Source organism: Pituophis catenifer, unplaced genomic scaffold (genome assembly GCF_029215685.1).
Source record: "Pituophis catenifer annectens isolate HBS135680 unplaced genomic scaffold, rPitCat1.0.hap2 SCAF_1, whole genome shotgun sequence".
NCBI lineage: Eukaryota > Metazoa > Chordata > Lepidosauria > Squamata > Colubridae > Pituophis > Pituophis catenifer.
In genome coordinates this window covers 319,306,810-319,323,094 of record NW_027256881.1, presented here as the reverse complement: position 1 = coordinate 319,323,094, position 16,285 = coordinate 319,306,810, and the positions used below count along the sequence as shown (strand labels likewise).

The following is a 16,285-nucleotide window of genomic DNA, read 5'->3' as shown; positions in this document are numbered from 1 at the left end:
CCCCCATCTATTCTCTACCTCCCAAATCCCAGCTGATCGAGAGGAAATGGGGATTTTGCAGTAACCTTCCCCTGTAGTGGGGACGGAATGGAGATTATACAGTACCCTTCCCCTGCCACGCCCACAAGCCACACCCACAGAACCGGTAGTAAAAAATTTTGAAACCCACCACTGCCATACAGGTAGTTCTTGACTTACAAACACTTATTTAGTGATTGTATGAAGTTACAACCGCACTGAAAAAAGTTACTTACACCGGTCCACACACTTAAAACTGTCACAGCATCCCCAAGGTCACATGATCAAATTCAAAAGTTTGGAAACTAGCGTGTGTTTGTGACTGTCGCAGCGACCCTGGGTCATGTGATTGCCATTTATGACCTTCACAGCTGGCTTGTGTCAAGCCAAGTCAATTAGGGAAGCCAGATTCAATTAACAACTGCAGTGATTCACTTAACAACCATGGTGCAAGACATTTAACCACCTTGCTTAGCAACAGAAATGTTGGTCTCAATTGTGGTCATATGCTGAGGATTACCTTTATTGGAACAGCTTCAAAAAGCTTTACAAATTTCTATCTAGGGGAGCCGAGAGCTAGTCTGCCATGCCATTTTGAGAGTTGTATGCTCAACACACTGACAGTTCCAAATTGGAGAAGGCTGCTGTGTGGAGGTTAAGATTTAGACACAGCTTAATTTATTCCCTCAGTTTTGTATCTTTCTCTCTTGCTTTGTAATCAGATTGTAGCTAGAATAGGGCAACAGGTACATAATTCCAAAGGAAGTTTAACCTGGAATGAATAAGAACAAACAATTAAAATGTCATAGCTAATGACATACTGTATTAAGTTCATATTATACTACTTGAAGTTTGGTTCTTAACTGAAGGACTGTTGAACATAAACGATAGCTGATAAAGTGCCACATATTTGCCTACTCAGTGAGGGGACAGCTGAGCATTTTCTTCATAACCGTGCCTGTAATTTAACAAAATAAAAAATAAAAAATGCAGCCATTCAGCATTCCTGGTAGGAAAAGAAGAAAAAAGCAGAGATAAGTTTTTGTGGCCAACTGAGGAGCAGAAAAATTCACAGTGAAGTTTGAGGAAGGGCAATCTGTCTGGTGTAATGAAAATTCTAAGAGTTCACTAGAGGTGTTTTTAAGCAGAACCGATGACAACTGTTCTTACTTTGTCCCAGATGCTGCCAATCACGCTCGCAGAGGTCAATCTAGGGGTAGCTCAAGATAATATCAGTCTCACCAAGGATGATTTTATGTGTGGGCGATATTGAGAGAAGAGTGACGATGATGTCCAGATGGATCTTTTTGGAGCAGGAAGCTTGTGAACTGCAGTCTGCAGTGAGACCTCTAGTGTTTTTCTTCTTCCATATCCTGGCAGAGTTCCTGCAAAATATAAACACATACAGAGCTTCTATTGTTTGCAGCCCTTCACGAGCCCCACTGATCCTAATATGGAATTCAGCAGGAAACCCATGATTTCCTGACATAGAGCAAACTCGAGAAAATAAAGGGATTGCATGAAATAAAAAGAACAAGAGACACACACAGAGAGAGAGAGAGAGTTTGCTCCATGAATTTGTTCCAGTTTCCACTTTCTCTTTGGAAATGCGATGGAAAAATGGAATGGATTTAGCACGAATCCCTGATTTTTCAGGCCAAACCAGAGCAGAGAAACAGACATTCAGCTCCTCCGATTGCTGCTATTTTTAAGCCGTGCGAAATACCACCGTCTCTCTATGCAAGATGAAGATTTCCTGACTTGAACTACGAACGACACGCGTGTCGGTTGTCTATTTATTCCTTCACATGGTTCTCTTTCACACTTGAAAGATCGAGTGTACAAACTGTAGTTATGATTTCATGATTGTCTGCCATGCGGCAACAACAATAGCAATAACAACAACAATAACAACAAAAACTCATTCAAGAAGAAGCCTGCTATCAACGACTGAAATTCTCCTTTGGGGATCTGTGCTCTTTTGGGTGTGCTTGCAAAAGCTGGAAGGAAAAACAAGAAAAGAAGGAACAAACAGCATGAGTGGCAAAGAAGAAGAGCCCGGCTACTCGGATAGCAGCGTGAAGAAGATGCTTAAGTGTGTGGTGATTGGTGACGGAGCTGTTGGGAAGACCTGCCTGCTGATGAGTTACGCCAATGATGCCTTTCCAGAAGAATATGTACCAACAGTGTTTGACCACTATGCAGGTAAGAAGAACTGATTCCTCTTTTCTTATATGTGCCAGAAGTGTTTGAATGCTAACTTGTTTCGTTCCCACGAATGTGCATTTACATTTACATTCACAGACCCTATGAAAGCTAAGTACGCCTTACACAGTGATAGTAGACAGAGAAGTAGGATTCCTAATGAGTGTAATTGTGAAAGCTCCCCTCTACAAAGAAGCCCTACATGTAATGAATGAACAGACCAGGGCTTTACCACCCCTTTTCTCATGAACTTCTTATTTTGTGGCAGGTAGAGATAAAATTTGGAAAATGAGACAATTTTAATCACACCACTCTAATCTAATGGTGTTGGCTGGCTCTAAACTTTTACATTAATGATGATTATTTTTTTCCCCTCTTCTACTCTTTGAAGAGGTGACCCCAGCCTAGGGTTGTCCAAGGCATGAAGAAGTCCAGCCTAGCTCGAGAGGATGGTTGTCATGGTGATGGAAAGTTTTTTTTTCTCTCTCTCATTCACTCACTTAATCGCTCTCCCCACCACACTAATTAGTGTTCTGTCTGGCCTAAAAGTTCATTTGTATATTGCCTGGTTCAGAGCCAGCATGCCAGTCCTACACCAATGCCTTCTCCATAAAATCAACTGGCTTCAGGCATCATGAAATCCTTTTATTTATTTACTTATTTATATGTTTAATTTACTTAGTATCAGGGACCTTGGTATATTATAAAGCAGTGGTCACCAACCTTGGCAACTTTAAGCCTGGAGGATTTCAACTCCTAGAATTCCCCGGCCAGCAAAGCTGGCTGAGGAATTCTGGAAGTTGAAGTCCACCAGACTTAAAGTTGCCAAGGTTGGAGACCACTATTTTAAAGCACACACACACACACACACACACACACACACACACACACACACAAACACTCATAGGCCATAAAAACAAATGTACTCAGCCATAGTATGGCCATCTCTTGAGAAGTAGATCTAAAGGAAGCAGGGCTCTTTGTTTCACCCAAAATGAAGATTAAAAGTGTGGTGTCATTTTGCATAATCTTTGTGTATATCTATTAATATGCATGCATGCAAAACTAGAGCTTGCTGTTCGGACTGAAATAGAAAATTCCCTACTATTTCTTCATAGTAGGGAAGCCTACAACTGTGATTGCCTGCTGCTCCGTCTAGTATTTTCCCCCTTTGTGTTTTAAACAACCCTTGAAACAGAGGAAGTCTTTAGAGTATTTTTTCCCCCTGTAAGGCAGGAAATCCATCCCACGCTACCAGGGAGCTGAATTCTATTCCAAAGCTCACATCGCATGCGAATAACACTAACTGGAATGCTCTTGATTCCAATCCATTATAAAATATCAGGAATCTCCATAATATAAGGACTGGACAAGGTAGTTCTGATTTCCCCTGAAAACTTAGTTTGGAGAAAAGATCTGATCTTCAGGGTATGAATCATTTTCCACAAGAAATAAAATAAAAATAATGGGTAGGTGAGTGGGCACTATAGGTTTCAGAGGTTGCTGGAAAATGAAAGTACTGACACGGTTTGAACTAAATCTGATTTGAAGGGTAAACTCATTAACCTTGATTTTTCTCTGGGTTACATTTTTAATAGGTGGGCAGTTGTTCTGTAAGATAAAGAAATAAAACTGGGGTAGAAAATTGGAGATTTTCCTGAAATTATTGGACTATATTGTTGGAAGAAATATCCTTCTAGGTTCTGCTCCAAGTGGGGAAAAAGACACTGGAAACATAGAGACTTCTTGGAAAGATGATTTAATGGTGGACAGGATCACATGGCTTGAGTTCCTGAACAGAAAAGGGCAGATACAGTAAATCCTTGGGTTTTTATGCTCTCTCTGGCTTTACAGTTCTTGGGTCCCCAAAAGAGTATCCTGATTGGTTGTCAGACTCCCAGGGGGCGGGGGTCTTAGCTAGCCTTGCTGGCTGATGTAATCTTCCCAGGTGCCATGTGGTGAGTTTCTGTTGCTAGATGGGTAGAGGGCTAATCCTATCTTTGTTGGAAGTTTGGCAATTCCTACTATGGCTCTGCCTGAAGGAGGTAGATCTTTGTTATGTAGAATAGACTGGCCCAGGCCTTAATGGTCCATTGACAAAGGGTGGGGGCAGGAAGATGGGAGCTGCTTCAAACCATGCTTATCCATTTCTCATCCAGGGAAATATAATATTCTGCCTTTTTCATATTTCCTAAAATATTTCACTCTTCCAGGAAAGGGGTGGGAGCTAACTTCCTACAATAGTTTACAGATGGAACTTAGATGGAGTGAATTGTCAGCATTCCATCATTATTGTAGGCCAGAGTTTTATGGCTAAATGTATGGTACAAACCAAACCAATTAGTTCTTAATCAGTAAACCATGGTTAATCAAGCCATAGCCTCTCATAATATGGGATTTCAGTCAAGTTGTCTTAGTCTAATCTTACTTCCAAGATTTGTTGGGAGGATGCAGAGAGTTTAGGAAGAAAGAAAGAACACTTCCCTGAGCTTCTTGAAGGAAGAATGGGATACAAAGGTCATTATTAATTAGCAATTGAGATTAGAAATTAGACTTGCTTAAAAAGATAAATAATTCTGCAGCTGCTCACATTAAGATAAATGTAACCAAAACCAATGTCATTGCTATTATTACATTTAAGAGAGCAATCTAAGCAAACTGGGTAATCCTGCAGTCCAGATAAAGCAGGGGTGTCAAACTTGATTTTATTAAGGGCCACATCAGGGTTGTATTTGACCTCGGGGGACCAGGGTGGGTGTGGCCAGCTCGACATCACTCATGTTGGGGGCGCCTGTGGTGGCCTGAGCACTCTGTCAGCGAAAACAGGCTCCCGAGTTCCATTTTTGGTTGTGACGGCCTCCTGCAACCCTCTGCCAGTGAAAACGGAGCTCGGGAGGGCTGCACGCAAGCCCTCCCAAGCTCCATTTTCACTGGCCAGTCTGGCATGGAGGCCGGTCCTTCGCTGTTTCCAGGCCAGCTAGATCTAAGCTCCCTGCGATCCAGATCCAGCCCCCGGGCCTTGAGTTTGACACTCCTGAGATAAAGCAAAAATCTTTTAACAAGTAAAGTCCAGCACCACATGTCAATTAGGGAAAAAAAGAGTTAAAGTAGAAAATTAAATACAAACCAAGATTGTATCACTTAGGGTGGAGTTACCACTGAAGCTTTTGCTCTCTCAAAAAAGGATGAAGAACACAACACAATCTTCTAAAACCAGCAAAAAAAGAGTTGTGGCCTCTTTAAGCCAAATATTCTTTATGAATATTTGTGAAATAAACAGGTGCATCAAAGAATTGCCATTATCCCAAAAGAAAAGGCAACATGTACCTGTAAAAGCCAATTTTATAATACCATCAAGGGAACAGAGCCTTGGTACTACAGTGGTTTAAAGCACCCTGTTATTAACACAGCTGCCTGCAATTTACTGCTGGTTCGAATCTCTCCAAGGCTCAAGGTTGACTCAGCCTTCCATCCTTTCTAAGGTAGGTGAAATGAGGACCCAGTTTGTGGGGGCAATAAGCTGACTTTGTATAAATATACAAAAGTATGAAGGCTATTGCTTAACGCATTGTAAGCCGCCCTGAGTCTCCGGAGAAGGGCGGCATATAAATCAAATTAAAAAAAAAAAAAAATAATGATGATAAATGGAACTTGGCCAACCATTTTGGGAGCATTACTAGCTGTGCTTCTTTTAGGCAGGTTAAAAATTATAAATTGGCAGATCCTTCTTGGTTCATTTCACTCCAAGTTCACAACCATTACCATCTTTTGATTCCATAGTCCAGAAAGAATGACACAATTACATTTTCCAGTTCCCAGCTTGATTTTTGAATTCACAATATGCTGTAGTTTAGATGAATTATGTCCCTGGTGGGAACTACATATCTCATAGAAATACTGTCATCAGTAAAATTATGCAGTTTGGGGGCAATATCATGGAATTTGTTGACTGTTGGTGTAGTTATATCAATTCAAAGTTAATGTTATCACTGGTAGATATGCATCTGTTCTGCACCTTTGACATTCGGTTTAGTGCAGATATACATCCAAGATCAGTAAGGCCCTTCTACATATGACCATTTCAGAGCATGAAGTTCATAGGAAAAATCTTACCAGTTTTGGTTACCGGCTGTAGTCCACATCTTTCATTCACCAGTATGAATCAGCATCTACATTATTGCGAGTCTAGATCCAACATATGTGGCATTCTGCTTTTCATAAGATTAACCATGGGAGTAAGCCTCAACTTTCCTTGTTGTTTTGGCCATTACTGATAAAATGAGACGACGTCAAACATGTTGCATGGATTCTTATGCATATATTTCATGTCTGCATTTGAATATCAAACAGATCAGTCCTGATATGGGCACTCTCAAACTTTTTTTCATAAGTAGGCTAAAGAGACAATGCAAAATATCAAATCTGGAGGTACTGAAACAAAATAATATGTAGCAGAATTAATGCCTTTAGAAGGCAAAAATAGAATTCAAAGTGATCTTAGCTGGGTAAGAAAATATTATTTATTTATTATTTATTAATTCAATTTATGTGCCGTCTTTCTCCGGAGGCTCAGGGCGGCTTACAATGCATTTTAAAAAAAAATTATAAAAACATTTAAAAATTAAAACATTAAAACCCATTCACACCATTCATGGCCGGATCTCACAAGATCGCAACAGCGAGATCAACGGCCCTAGGCCTGCCAGAAAAGCCAGGTCTTCACCGCTTTTCGGAAGGCCAATAGGGTGGGGGTGGTCCAGACCTCAGGAGGTAACTGGTTCCAGAGAGCTGGGGCCCGCCAGCCAGCATTGTTTAGCTGACGGGACCCGGAGGAGACCAACTCTGTGGGATCTTACCGGTCGCTGGGAGCTATGTGGTAGAAGGCGGTCTCGAAGATAACCTGGCCCTGAGCCATGTAGGGCTTTAAAGGTAATAACCAACACCTTGAATTGTGCCCAGAGACCAATAGGGAGCCAGTGCAGCTCGCGGAGAATTGGTGTAATGTGGGTGTATCTAGGTGCACCCACGATAGCTCGCACAACTGCATTCTGGACCAACTATAGTCTCCGAACACTTTTCAAGGATAGCCCCATGTAGAGCGCGTTGCAAATAGACAAAATGATAAAAATTAAATGCAAACAATTGTGTAGTCCTTCATTTAAAAAAACAAAGATCAAATGTACAACCATAGGATGGGAATAGGTGGTTTGGGTGTAGTATTTGTGAAAAACAGTTTGGAATTATAATTGTTAACAAACTGAATAAGAGTCAATATTGTAGTATGGCTGTGGAAAAAACAAATACGATTTTAGGCTCAACCAACAAAAGTATGGTTTAATATCATTTTACTTTATTTCACGCTTGTCAGATTCCATCTCGAGGTTGTATCCAGCACTGCACACCAAACTTAAAAAGGATTCAGATAAATAAACAGCTTAAAAGAAAGGAAATAACAACACTAAAAACTATGAAGAGTGATTGAAAGAACTGAAAATAGCTTTAAAGATAAGAAGATTGTGGGAAGCACAAAAGCATTTTCCAAATGCCTGAAACAAATGACACACAGAAGGTCAAGACCTTTTTTTTATAATTCCAAAGTAAAAGACATGCAATAAAAGATTTAATTTGCAGAAATGCACGTACAAAATACTTCCCAGTGGTAAGAGAGTTTTTTTTTTAGAAAGGTGCAGACTTTCTTTCACTTGAAGTGTTCATGTAGAGGTTGAAAATCCACCTTTCAGAGACAGTTTAATTTGGATTCCTGTATTAAACGGGAGGTTTTGTGACCACAGTTCACGTTAAAAAAAAAAGCTAAAGTGAATATATTAAAATGGGTAAAGGGTGTATATTATTAATAATAAAAAATGAAAGTGTTTTCCAAAAAATCCATGCTAAAGAATATATATATATAAATGCATTTATATGCATTTATATATATATAAATGCATATAAATGCACTGATTAAAGATGGACAACCAGTTAAATATGAGCCAGCAGTGTGCAACAGCAGCTAAAAAAGCCAACGCAATCCTAAATTGCATTAACAGAGGGATACAATCGAGATCAAGTGAGGTACTAATGCCACTCTATAAAGTGAGACCACACCTAGAGCACTGCATCCGGTTTTGGTCACCACACTATAAAAAAGATCTTGAGATTCTAGAAAGAGTGCAGAACAACCAGGATGATTAGGGGACTGGAGACTAAAACATATGAGGAACAGTTACAGGAACTGGACATGGCTAGTCTAGTGAAGAGAAGGACCAGGGGAGACATTATAGCAGTGTTCCAATATTTGAGGGGCTGCCACAGAGAGGAAGGGGTCAAGCTATTTTCCAAGGCACCCGAAGGCCAGACAAGGAATAATGGATGGAAACTGATCAAGGAGAGATTCAATCTAGAAATGAGAACAATCAACCAATGGAACAGCTTGCCTGCAGAAGTTGTGGGAGCTTCACCACTGGAGGCTTTCAAGAGACTGGACTGCCATTTGTCCGAAATGGTGTAGGGTCTCCTGCTTGGGCAGGGGATTGGACTAGATGACCTACAAGATCCCTTCCAATTCTGTTAATCTGTAATCTAAGATGCACATTTGAAAAACATACAAATCCTTTTAGAAGAAACTAATTGAACACATGCTTTGCTCTTCCATATTGTCCTCAGCAGTTGCCACCACATGCTAAAATATATAGTTTGATATAAATAGTACATAGGTTTACATCTAGAAACGGCAATCAATTCAGATCATTTCCACTTTCTTTTATTTCAACAAGTTTCAATTCTCCATGAAGAACTATTTTGTTTTAATTGGTGATTTATTTTAAATTAGCAGCTTTACAGAGAGCAAGGACGGTCGTGTTAACATCTAATACCCATACCATTACTTTAAAAACTGCACACATTTCTGAAGATATAATTACATCTTTCCTAACTATCTAAAGAGTGATTTGGAAGTTAGAGACACCAAAGGAGCCTGAGTGGCGCAGCAGACTAATGCTACTGTTAAAGGTAGTATTTAGTTTCCAGCTGCCTGCAATTACTGCGAGTTCAATTCTCACCAGGCTCAAGGTTGACTCAGCCTTCCATCCTTTCTAAGGTAGGTAAAATGAGGACCCGGATTGTGGGGGCAATAAGCTGACTTTGTATAAATATACAAAAGTATGAAGGCTATTGCTTAACGCCTTGTAAGCCGCCCTGAGTCTCCGGAGAAGGGCAGCATATAAATCAAAAAAAAAAAAAAAGTAACACCCAAAAGAGTTTTAGTGTGTGGGAATTCCAGAGTTTAACAAGAAGCATTTTCTGTCACTTAGAGGATAATGAAAAAACTTCAAATCTCAGGAAAAGGGGGGAAACCACAAATTTGAGGGGATAAAATTGTAGAACCCCATTCTGTATTTTTCATTCAAATAAATGATTTTTTGTTTACTAGAATCACACACTGGAAAAAAGAATCTAATTCTTCAAGTTTCCACCTGAAACTAGCTAGGTGCCAAAGTGCGTAACCATCCTGCTATGATCAAGCAAGACACGTTTTTAATTTAAAAAGTGATGAAAAACAGATCAATGCACTAAAACTATTCATGCTACATTTTTAAAAGAAGTATCAAAAGTCTCATAGAAAATTGAAAAAGAGGATAAGGCTGGATCAGTATTTGAGACCACAGACAGGTACATCTGCTCTTTCAGTTGCAATGAGGTTTATACTACCCACTACATGGATTTAGCATCTGGGTAAAATAGTTTAAGCATCTATTCCATCTGGGATGAAAGGATAGCAGGATGGGGAAAGTTAACAATGACTGGTGCAGAGGGGCTGAAGAAATGACTACTGTGCTGCCAAGGTGCCGGAGAAAAATAGTTGAGTTCATTTAATCTGGGGTTTCCTCCAAACTCAGCTATTCAAATGATGAAAAGATCATGTGGTTTATGTCTCTTGACAAACCAATGCAGAGGTCATGGAACAAACTCTCAGAATGATGGGCTTGTCTTGCTTGGAAAGCAGCAGCTGGATCACAAGGCCAGACAATCTGTGGATATTAATAAAGCCTTAGAAATGTTTGTCCTTTAAGGAATGTAATAAAAATATCAGCCGAAAAATTATTTTGACGCTGAAATCGCCCTTGTTACTTACTGATATGTGGGTGTTTATAAAAGCACACAAGTCTCCATAGGATCTCCCAGCAGGGGAAATTAGTAGGAAAGCAAAAAGGGGTTAAGTTTAGGAAACAGACACCAGGAAGCAACACTTTTATTAATAATACCTGTATTTGAGCAAAAAAAAATAAAAAATGATAGTATACATGAGACTGCTAAAAACAAGTTATTTTTTCTATGAAAGAAGAAAATTGGAAGGAAAACAAGCAGCAAGAAAGCAAATAAATTGCTTCCTGGCTAACCATTCCAGGGGTGCTATTCAGCAGGTTCTGACCAGTTCTGGAGAACCGGTAGTGGAAATTTTGAGTAGTGTGGAGAACCGGTAGTAAAACTTCTGACTGGCCCCGCCCCCATCTATTCCCCATCTATTTCTCCCAAGTCCCAGTTGATCAGGAGGAAATGGGGATTTTGCACTATCCTTCCCCTGCCACACCCACCAAGCCACACCCACCAAGCCATGCCACGCCCACTAAGCCACACCCACAGAACCGGTAGTAAAAGAATTTGAAACACACCACTGGTTCTGACAGGTTCTGGAGAACTGGTAGCAGAAATTCTGAGTAGTTCGGAGAACCGGCAAATACCACCTCTGGCTGGCCCCAGAGTGGGGTGGGAATGGAGATTTTGCAATATCCTTCCCCCAGGAGTGGGGAGGGAATGGGGATCTTGCAGTATCCTTCCCCTGCCGTGCCCACCAAGCCATGCCCACCAAGCCACGCCCACAGAACCGGTACTAAAAAAAATTGAATTCCACAACTGAACCATTCCTATATTCCAAACAACCCCTCAATCCACCCCCACACACAAATACACAGAGAGACTTGGGATGCCATGCAGGGCAGAAAGCAACCAGAAATGCATGATGGACAATTAGCTCAGGCTTCTTCCCTTTTTTTCATAGGTCAACCTCACTAGTTCAAACTTCCGTTAGCCTTCTGGGTTTGTTTCCTCATGAAACATTTACAAGAGAATGATCTCACTTTCCCCTCCCCCACCCCCTTTTTTAAAAAAAATATTCATCTTGCAAACTGACAAGTTATCAGAATGCTAAACAAGGCAAAAATCTGTTAGACAAGGTTGAAGCTTTCACATGCATGTCAACTTTAGAATTTTTTTATATGACTTGTAATCAATTCAGTCATAAACTATTTATGGCAACAATTCACCCATTTACACATGGTGTTGGGTGTTTTCAAGTGATAAGTCACAAATGATGAGATATTGAGTGAGACAAGCAAGTGAGTTTTTGCTTTTGATCATTCTATGGAAACAGACCTTTGTAAAATTACTTTCTGCAAGTGCCACTAACAGGAATAGCCCCTTCACCACTGTAGGAAGAAATATCCTTCTGGGTTCAGCTCCAAGTGGGGAAAAAGACACTGGAAACATGGAGACTGCTTGGAAAGATGGTTTAATGATGGACAGGATCACATGGTTTGAGTTCCTGAACAGAAAAGGGCCAAGACGCAGTGAGTCCCCGGGTTTTATGCCCTCTCTGGCTTTGAATTTCCTGGGGGCCAGAAACAGTATCCTGATTGGTTGTCAGACTCCCAGGGGGTGGAGGTCTTAGCTAGCCTTGCTGGCCAATGTAATCTTCCCAGGTGCCATGTGGTGAGTTTCTGTTGCTAGATGGGTCCCATTGTGTTAGTTTTTGTTGCTAGATGGGTTCTATTGTGTTGCAGATGATGGTCCTTTGACAAAGGATTGGGTTTCTGCCTCTGGCTCATTAACAAAAAGGGGGGAGGCAGGAAGGTGGAAGCTGCTTTGTCTTTAAAACATGTTTCTACATTTCTCATACAGGGAAACATAATATTCTGCCTTTTTAATATTTCCTAAAATATTTCATTCTTCTAGGAAAGGGGTGGGTGCTAACTTCCTACACCACAATAGGCTTTATTTGATGCTCTTAAATTATCCATGGCTTCCAGGGATTTTGAGCAGTCTGGGCATTTTTTTTTCTTAATTTCATCCCATTAATCTTCATTAGTAAAATATTCTTTTGGTGCATTAGCCATTCATTATAACTGCACTGAGTACAACGTTCCCCAAACTGGTGTCCTCCAGATGTACAGTATTTTATTTTAAGCTTCGTCATTTCCAGTCCTAGCTCAGAATGGTAAAAAAATCACTACCCAACACATGTGCAGGGGTTGCAGAAGTAAAATAGTGACTATCAAAAACTTAAAAGATACTAGCATCATTAAGTACTCTATATACCATATACCTTACCCGCAGGGCTTGGGTACTTACTAATTGCAGTGGTTCTTCTCCTTCCTTAGTAATTGGTTCTAATCAATGATGCTGGGGGAGTATAAACCGCCAAGTAATTTCTCTTTTGTAAGGTACCATAAGGTCCTGTGCTTTTTCTCCTTCTGTTAAGTATCTACATCACGGGTGTCAAACTCGAATGTGTCGCGTGACATATCACGACATATCGTGGTGTTTTTTACCTTTGCGGAGCCAGGATGGGCGTGGGCTGCACATAACGCATCTGGCCCGTGAGCCGCCAGTTTGACAGGCCTGACTACATGAAGCCACTAGAAGAGATTGTCTGATGATTTGGTATTAGCAATATGCTGGTGATATCCTACTGGTCAGCACTGGAGATGGTACCAGTGGCTTGATCCAGTGTCTGGATGCAGCAAGGGATGGTTGGGATGAGATAGGCTGAAGGTCAACACCACTGTCCATTGTTTGTTGTAACTCTTGATGGAGTGAAACTGCCTCTGAAGGAGCTGGTTATCATCTTGGTAGTCAGTCCTTCTGGATTCACAGCTTTTGATGGGCAAAGAGAGGCTAGGGCCAAGGAGGTTTTATCCAATTTAAGCTGGTATGACAGTTGCAACCTTAGCTGGAAGAGGAGTATTTGATAATAATAAATCAGGCCCTCAACACCAGTTGTCTGAAGTACCACAATATCTACACATGTCTGCCTCCGAAGATCATGCAGAAGCTTCCATTAGTCCAAAATGTAAGAGCAATCATATACTTCAAGTACTGTTGCTTTTGTTTTAGTTAAATGCTTTTAATATTACCTTGATTTTAAGTTTCAATTACTTATTTAAGTATAGATGTTTTGCTGCAAATTATCAATCCATTTGTGGTAGACTAAAATATACATGAATAAAAGTAGTATACTACCACCACTACTCCCAATAGGCTAAGCAATTGAAGCACCAGTTATTTCATGAAGTCAAATCATTGAACAAAATAAACTTGTACAATAAAGAATCTAAATCAGATTCTTAAAGCCCTGGTAAATGTTTTATCATAATTAAGTCAGGCAAGACAGATGCAGAAATAAAGAATGTGGATAATTTCCATAAGGCATTTCTCTGGAAAATGGTGTTAACCTCTAAGAACACTGGAGTGATAAGATTTATGATACCCAAGAATTAATTCATCAAGAAGAAAAAGAAATATCTTTTTGCTTACAGCATATACTTTCAAGAGACTCTAAGGACAACACTAGTTATTAATTTTTGTACAAATTGTTATATTAAAATGGAGAAAGATTAAGGTTGAAATCCTATAGTTTATGGGATGGCATGCATGATTGATGAGTGGCATATTTTATCTTGCCCAGTGGCAGGATAGAGAACAAGCAAGATTCATTTCAAGCAGATGTTTTTTCTTGGGTATACAGCATCAGCATCATTATCATTTGATTCACTGTCTATCCACTGCAAAGTGAAGACCTTTTCTGCATGTTTCCAACCAATACAGGCCTGAGCTTTCTTTTGCCAATTGAGCCCGCAATACTTGCTGATGTCATTGATTCATCTTGTTTTAGGTCTCTTTCGTGGGTACACAGCATTACCATAAAACTCTAGAGACTAGGACTATTGGGTTCCAGAATTCTCGGCCAATTAAGACTTATTGTGGCTGGAAATTCTGAATGTTGCCATGTCAATACATCTATAAAACCCCACCTTATAGAATTAAAGAATAGGAGGACTTTGATGCATTATCAACAGCAAGTAGGAGCTGAGCTTGAATGCTATTTTTAGTTGTGCATGCTTTAAAATAATTCTGAAGAAGTGCTTTGGATTTCACCCAAGTGCAAGCATAGCACTGTTTTGCTGTTCATTAAAAGCAGCCCAACCTTTTTCAGGCTGCAGCACAACTCTGAACATAAGATGCAGTTGTTTTATGGAGTCGACTTTTCATACATGCGAACAATTCTCTAAATTCTACCCTCCAACTGTAAGGACAATTCCCAGAAACAGTGATTGTGCTGATTTGTGGTCATGCCGGGAACTGAAGTTCCTGCATAAGAGTAGAAAAAGGATTTAAGCATTGTTTTTCCAGAATAGTTACTACTCTGTAGTTATTAAGTGCTGTACTGTGCACTGAGCAAAAGAACATAAAACTGAATCAGATCCAAAAGCCATTTAGTCCAAAATCCCACTCCTCACAATAGCTCAACCTAATTACTTATTCAAGAGAATGCTGATTTCAAGCACAGATTTTTGTTGTTGTCAGTTGCGAAGTCGTGTCCGACCCATCACAACCCCATGGACAATTTCTCCAGGTCTTTCTGTCCTCTACCATCCTCTGGAGTCCATTTAAGCTTAAGCACAGATACCTGGTGCAATTACCAAGATTTTCAAAACCAGTGGTAAGATTTCTTGCTTATGAATTTTTATCCGCAAAAGAATTTTTTTTTTAAGGGCAAATCTGATTCCAATGAATGTAGTTCTATGGAAGGTCAGTGCTGTTATTAGTCAGGGTGCAGTCCTGTTTCCAGTCTGTAAGGAAGATTCAGCTGCTGTCGATAATGGGAGAGGTAATGTGGTGGAATGTAGTCTAAACTCCAAGGCGGTAGCAGCAGCTTTCCAGAAGAGCAAGAGACCGTGAAGTTTAGATAGTTTGGCTGGGAGGAAGAAGATCAAGACTCTTCCTCCCTGGGAGTTCTCAGAATATATCTTTAATGATGCTAGTAGCTTGGCAACATTTCTCTCTATAGGTGAGGAACAATAATGGAAACTGCTCTGAAATAACTCAGCATGTCTTTCTTGGTTTTTGGTGTCTAACAGGTGCCATCTTGACCTTTTCTTCAAGAAGCAAGATAACATGGGGCAAACTTGATCCTTGATTCTGCTTCATTGGGTCAATATAGAAACTACACACAGTTGCCCCTTTTATAAGTAAAGGGTGGGAAAGTAATTGCCAGGAGCAACAGCATTTTTCACCAACCATGCATTAGCTTTTGCCTAGTAGAGGTGCTTTCATTAGAGAAACTGTATGACTATATTATGGCCGCACTTTGTCTAGCATGCTTCAGTACTGCGTTTAGTCAGAACAGAGCAGAATGCAGGTACAAAACAACAATACAAGACTGTATGGACTTGGGGGAGGGAAAGAGAAAAGGGTTACTGACATAGGAGATTTATCCATGCCCATATTTCCAAATTTGTAGCTGTGGAAAGAAATACAGTATAATTTTTCAAATCAATTTAAATAGGTAGGTGGGAGGATTAAATATAATTTCAATCATATATATTAATGGCAGCTTTCTCATCTCCTCCCCATCTTTCCATATTATGCCTTGGTATCATTTTTTCATATAGTTTTTTAAAAGTTTTAATGTCTGGATATCAGGAGAGACAGATTTGTCCAAGCCGTAATTTTTACAAAGACACTAGGTTTGCTCACTTCTTCTTTCAAGCGCTGTTTTTGGAAATGGCTTAAAAAAAGCTTTTTTGGTATTAAGAACTTCCAGAAGGACAAGTTTTATTACACTGGTTGATTTTCTTCCAATCCATACCAAAAGAAGATTTATGTAAGTTTAAAAGTTAAGGAAAACTTTTTTTAAAAAAATGTAAATAAGCAGTAAAAGTACAATTAGAATATTGATTTTGGAAAGATTTTAATCAAACTAAGGAGCCAGACTGACTGGAAACAA

The 16,285-nt window shown here is 39.9% G+C and overlaps 1 protein-coding gene across 2 annotated transcripts in view; it reads left to right on the top strand.

Annotated features, from left to right (window-relative positions):
* The first annotated feature begins 1,880 nt into the window (after positions 1-1,880).
* The window catches only part of RHOJ (ras homolog family member J), a 68,668-nt gene continuing 54,263 nt past the window's right edge, over positions 1,881-16,285 (top strand). The window contains exon 1 of one of the 2 annotated variants that reach the window (XM_070931609.1): positions 1,881-2,223. In XM_070931609.1, the coding sequence (XP_070787710.1) occupies positions 1,881-2,223 (343 nt within the window). The remainder of the gene's footprint in view (positions 2,224-16,285) is intronic. The other variant, XM_070931610.1, reaches the window with a different exon arrangement.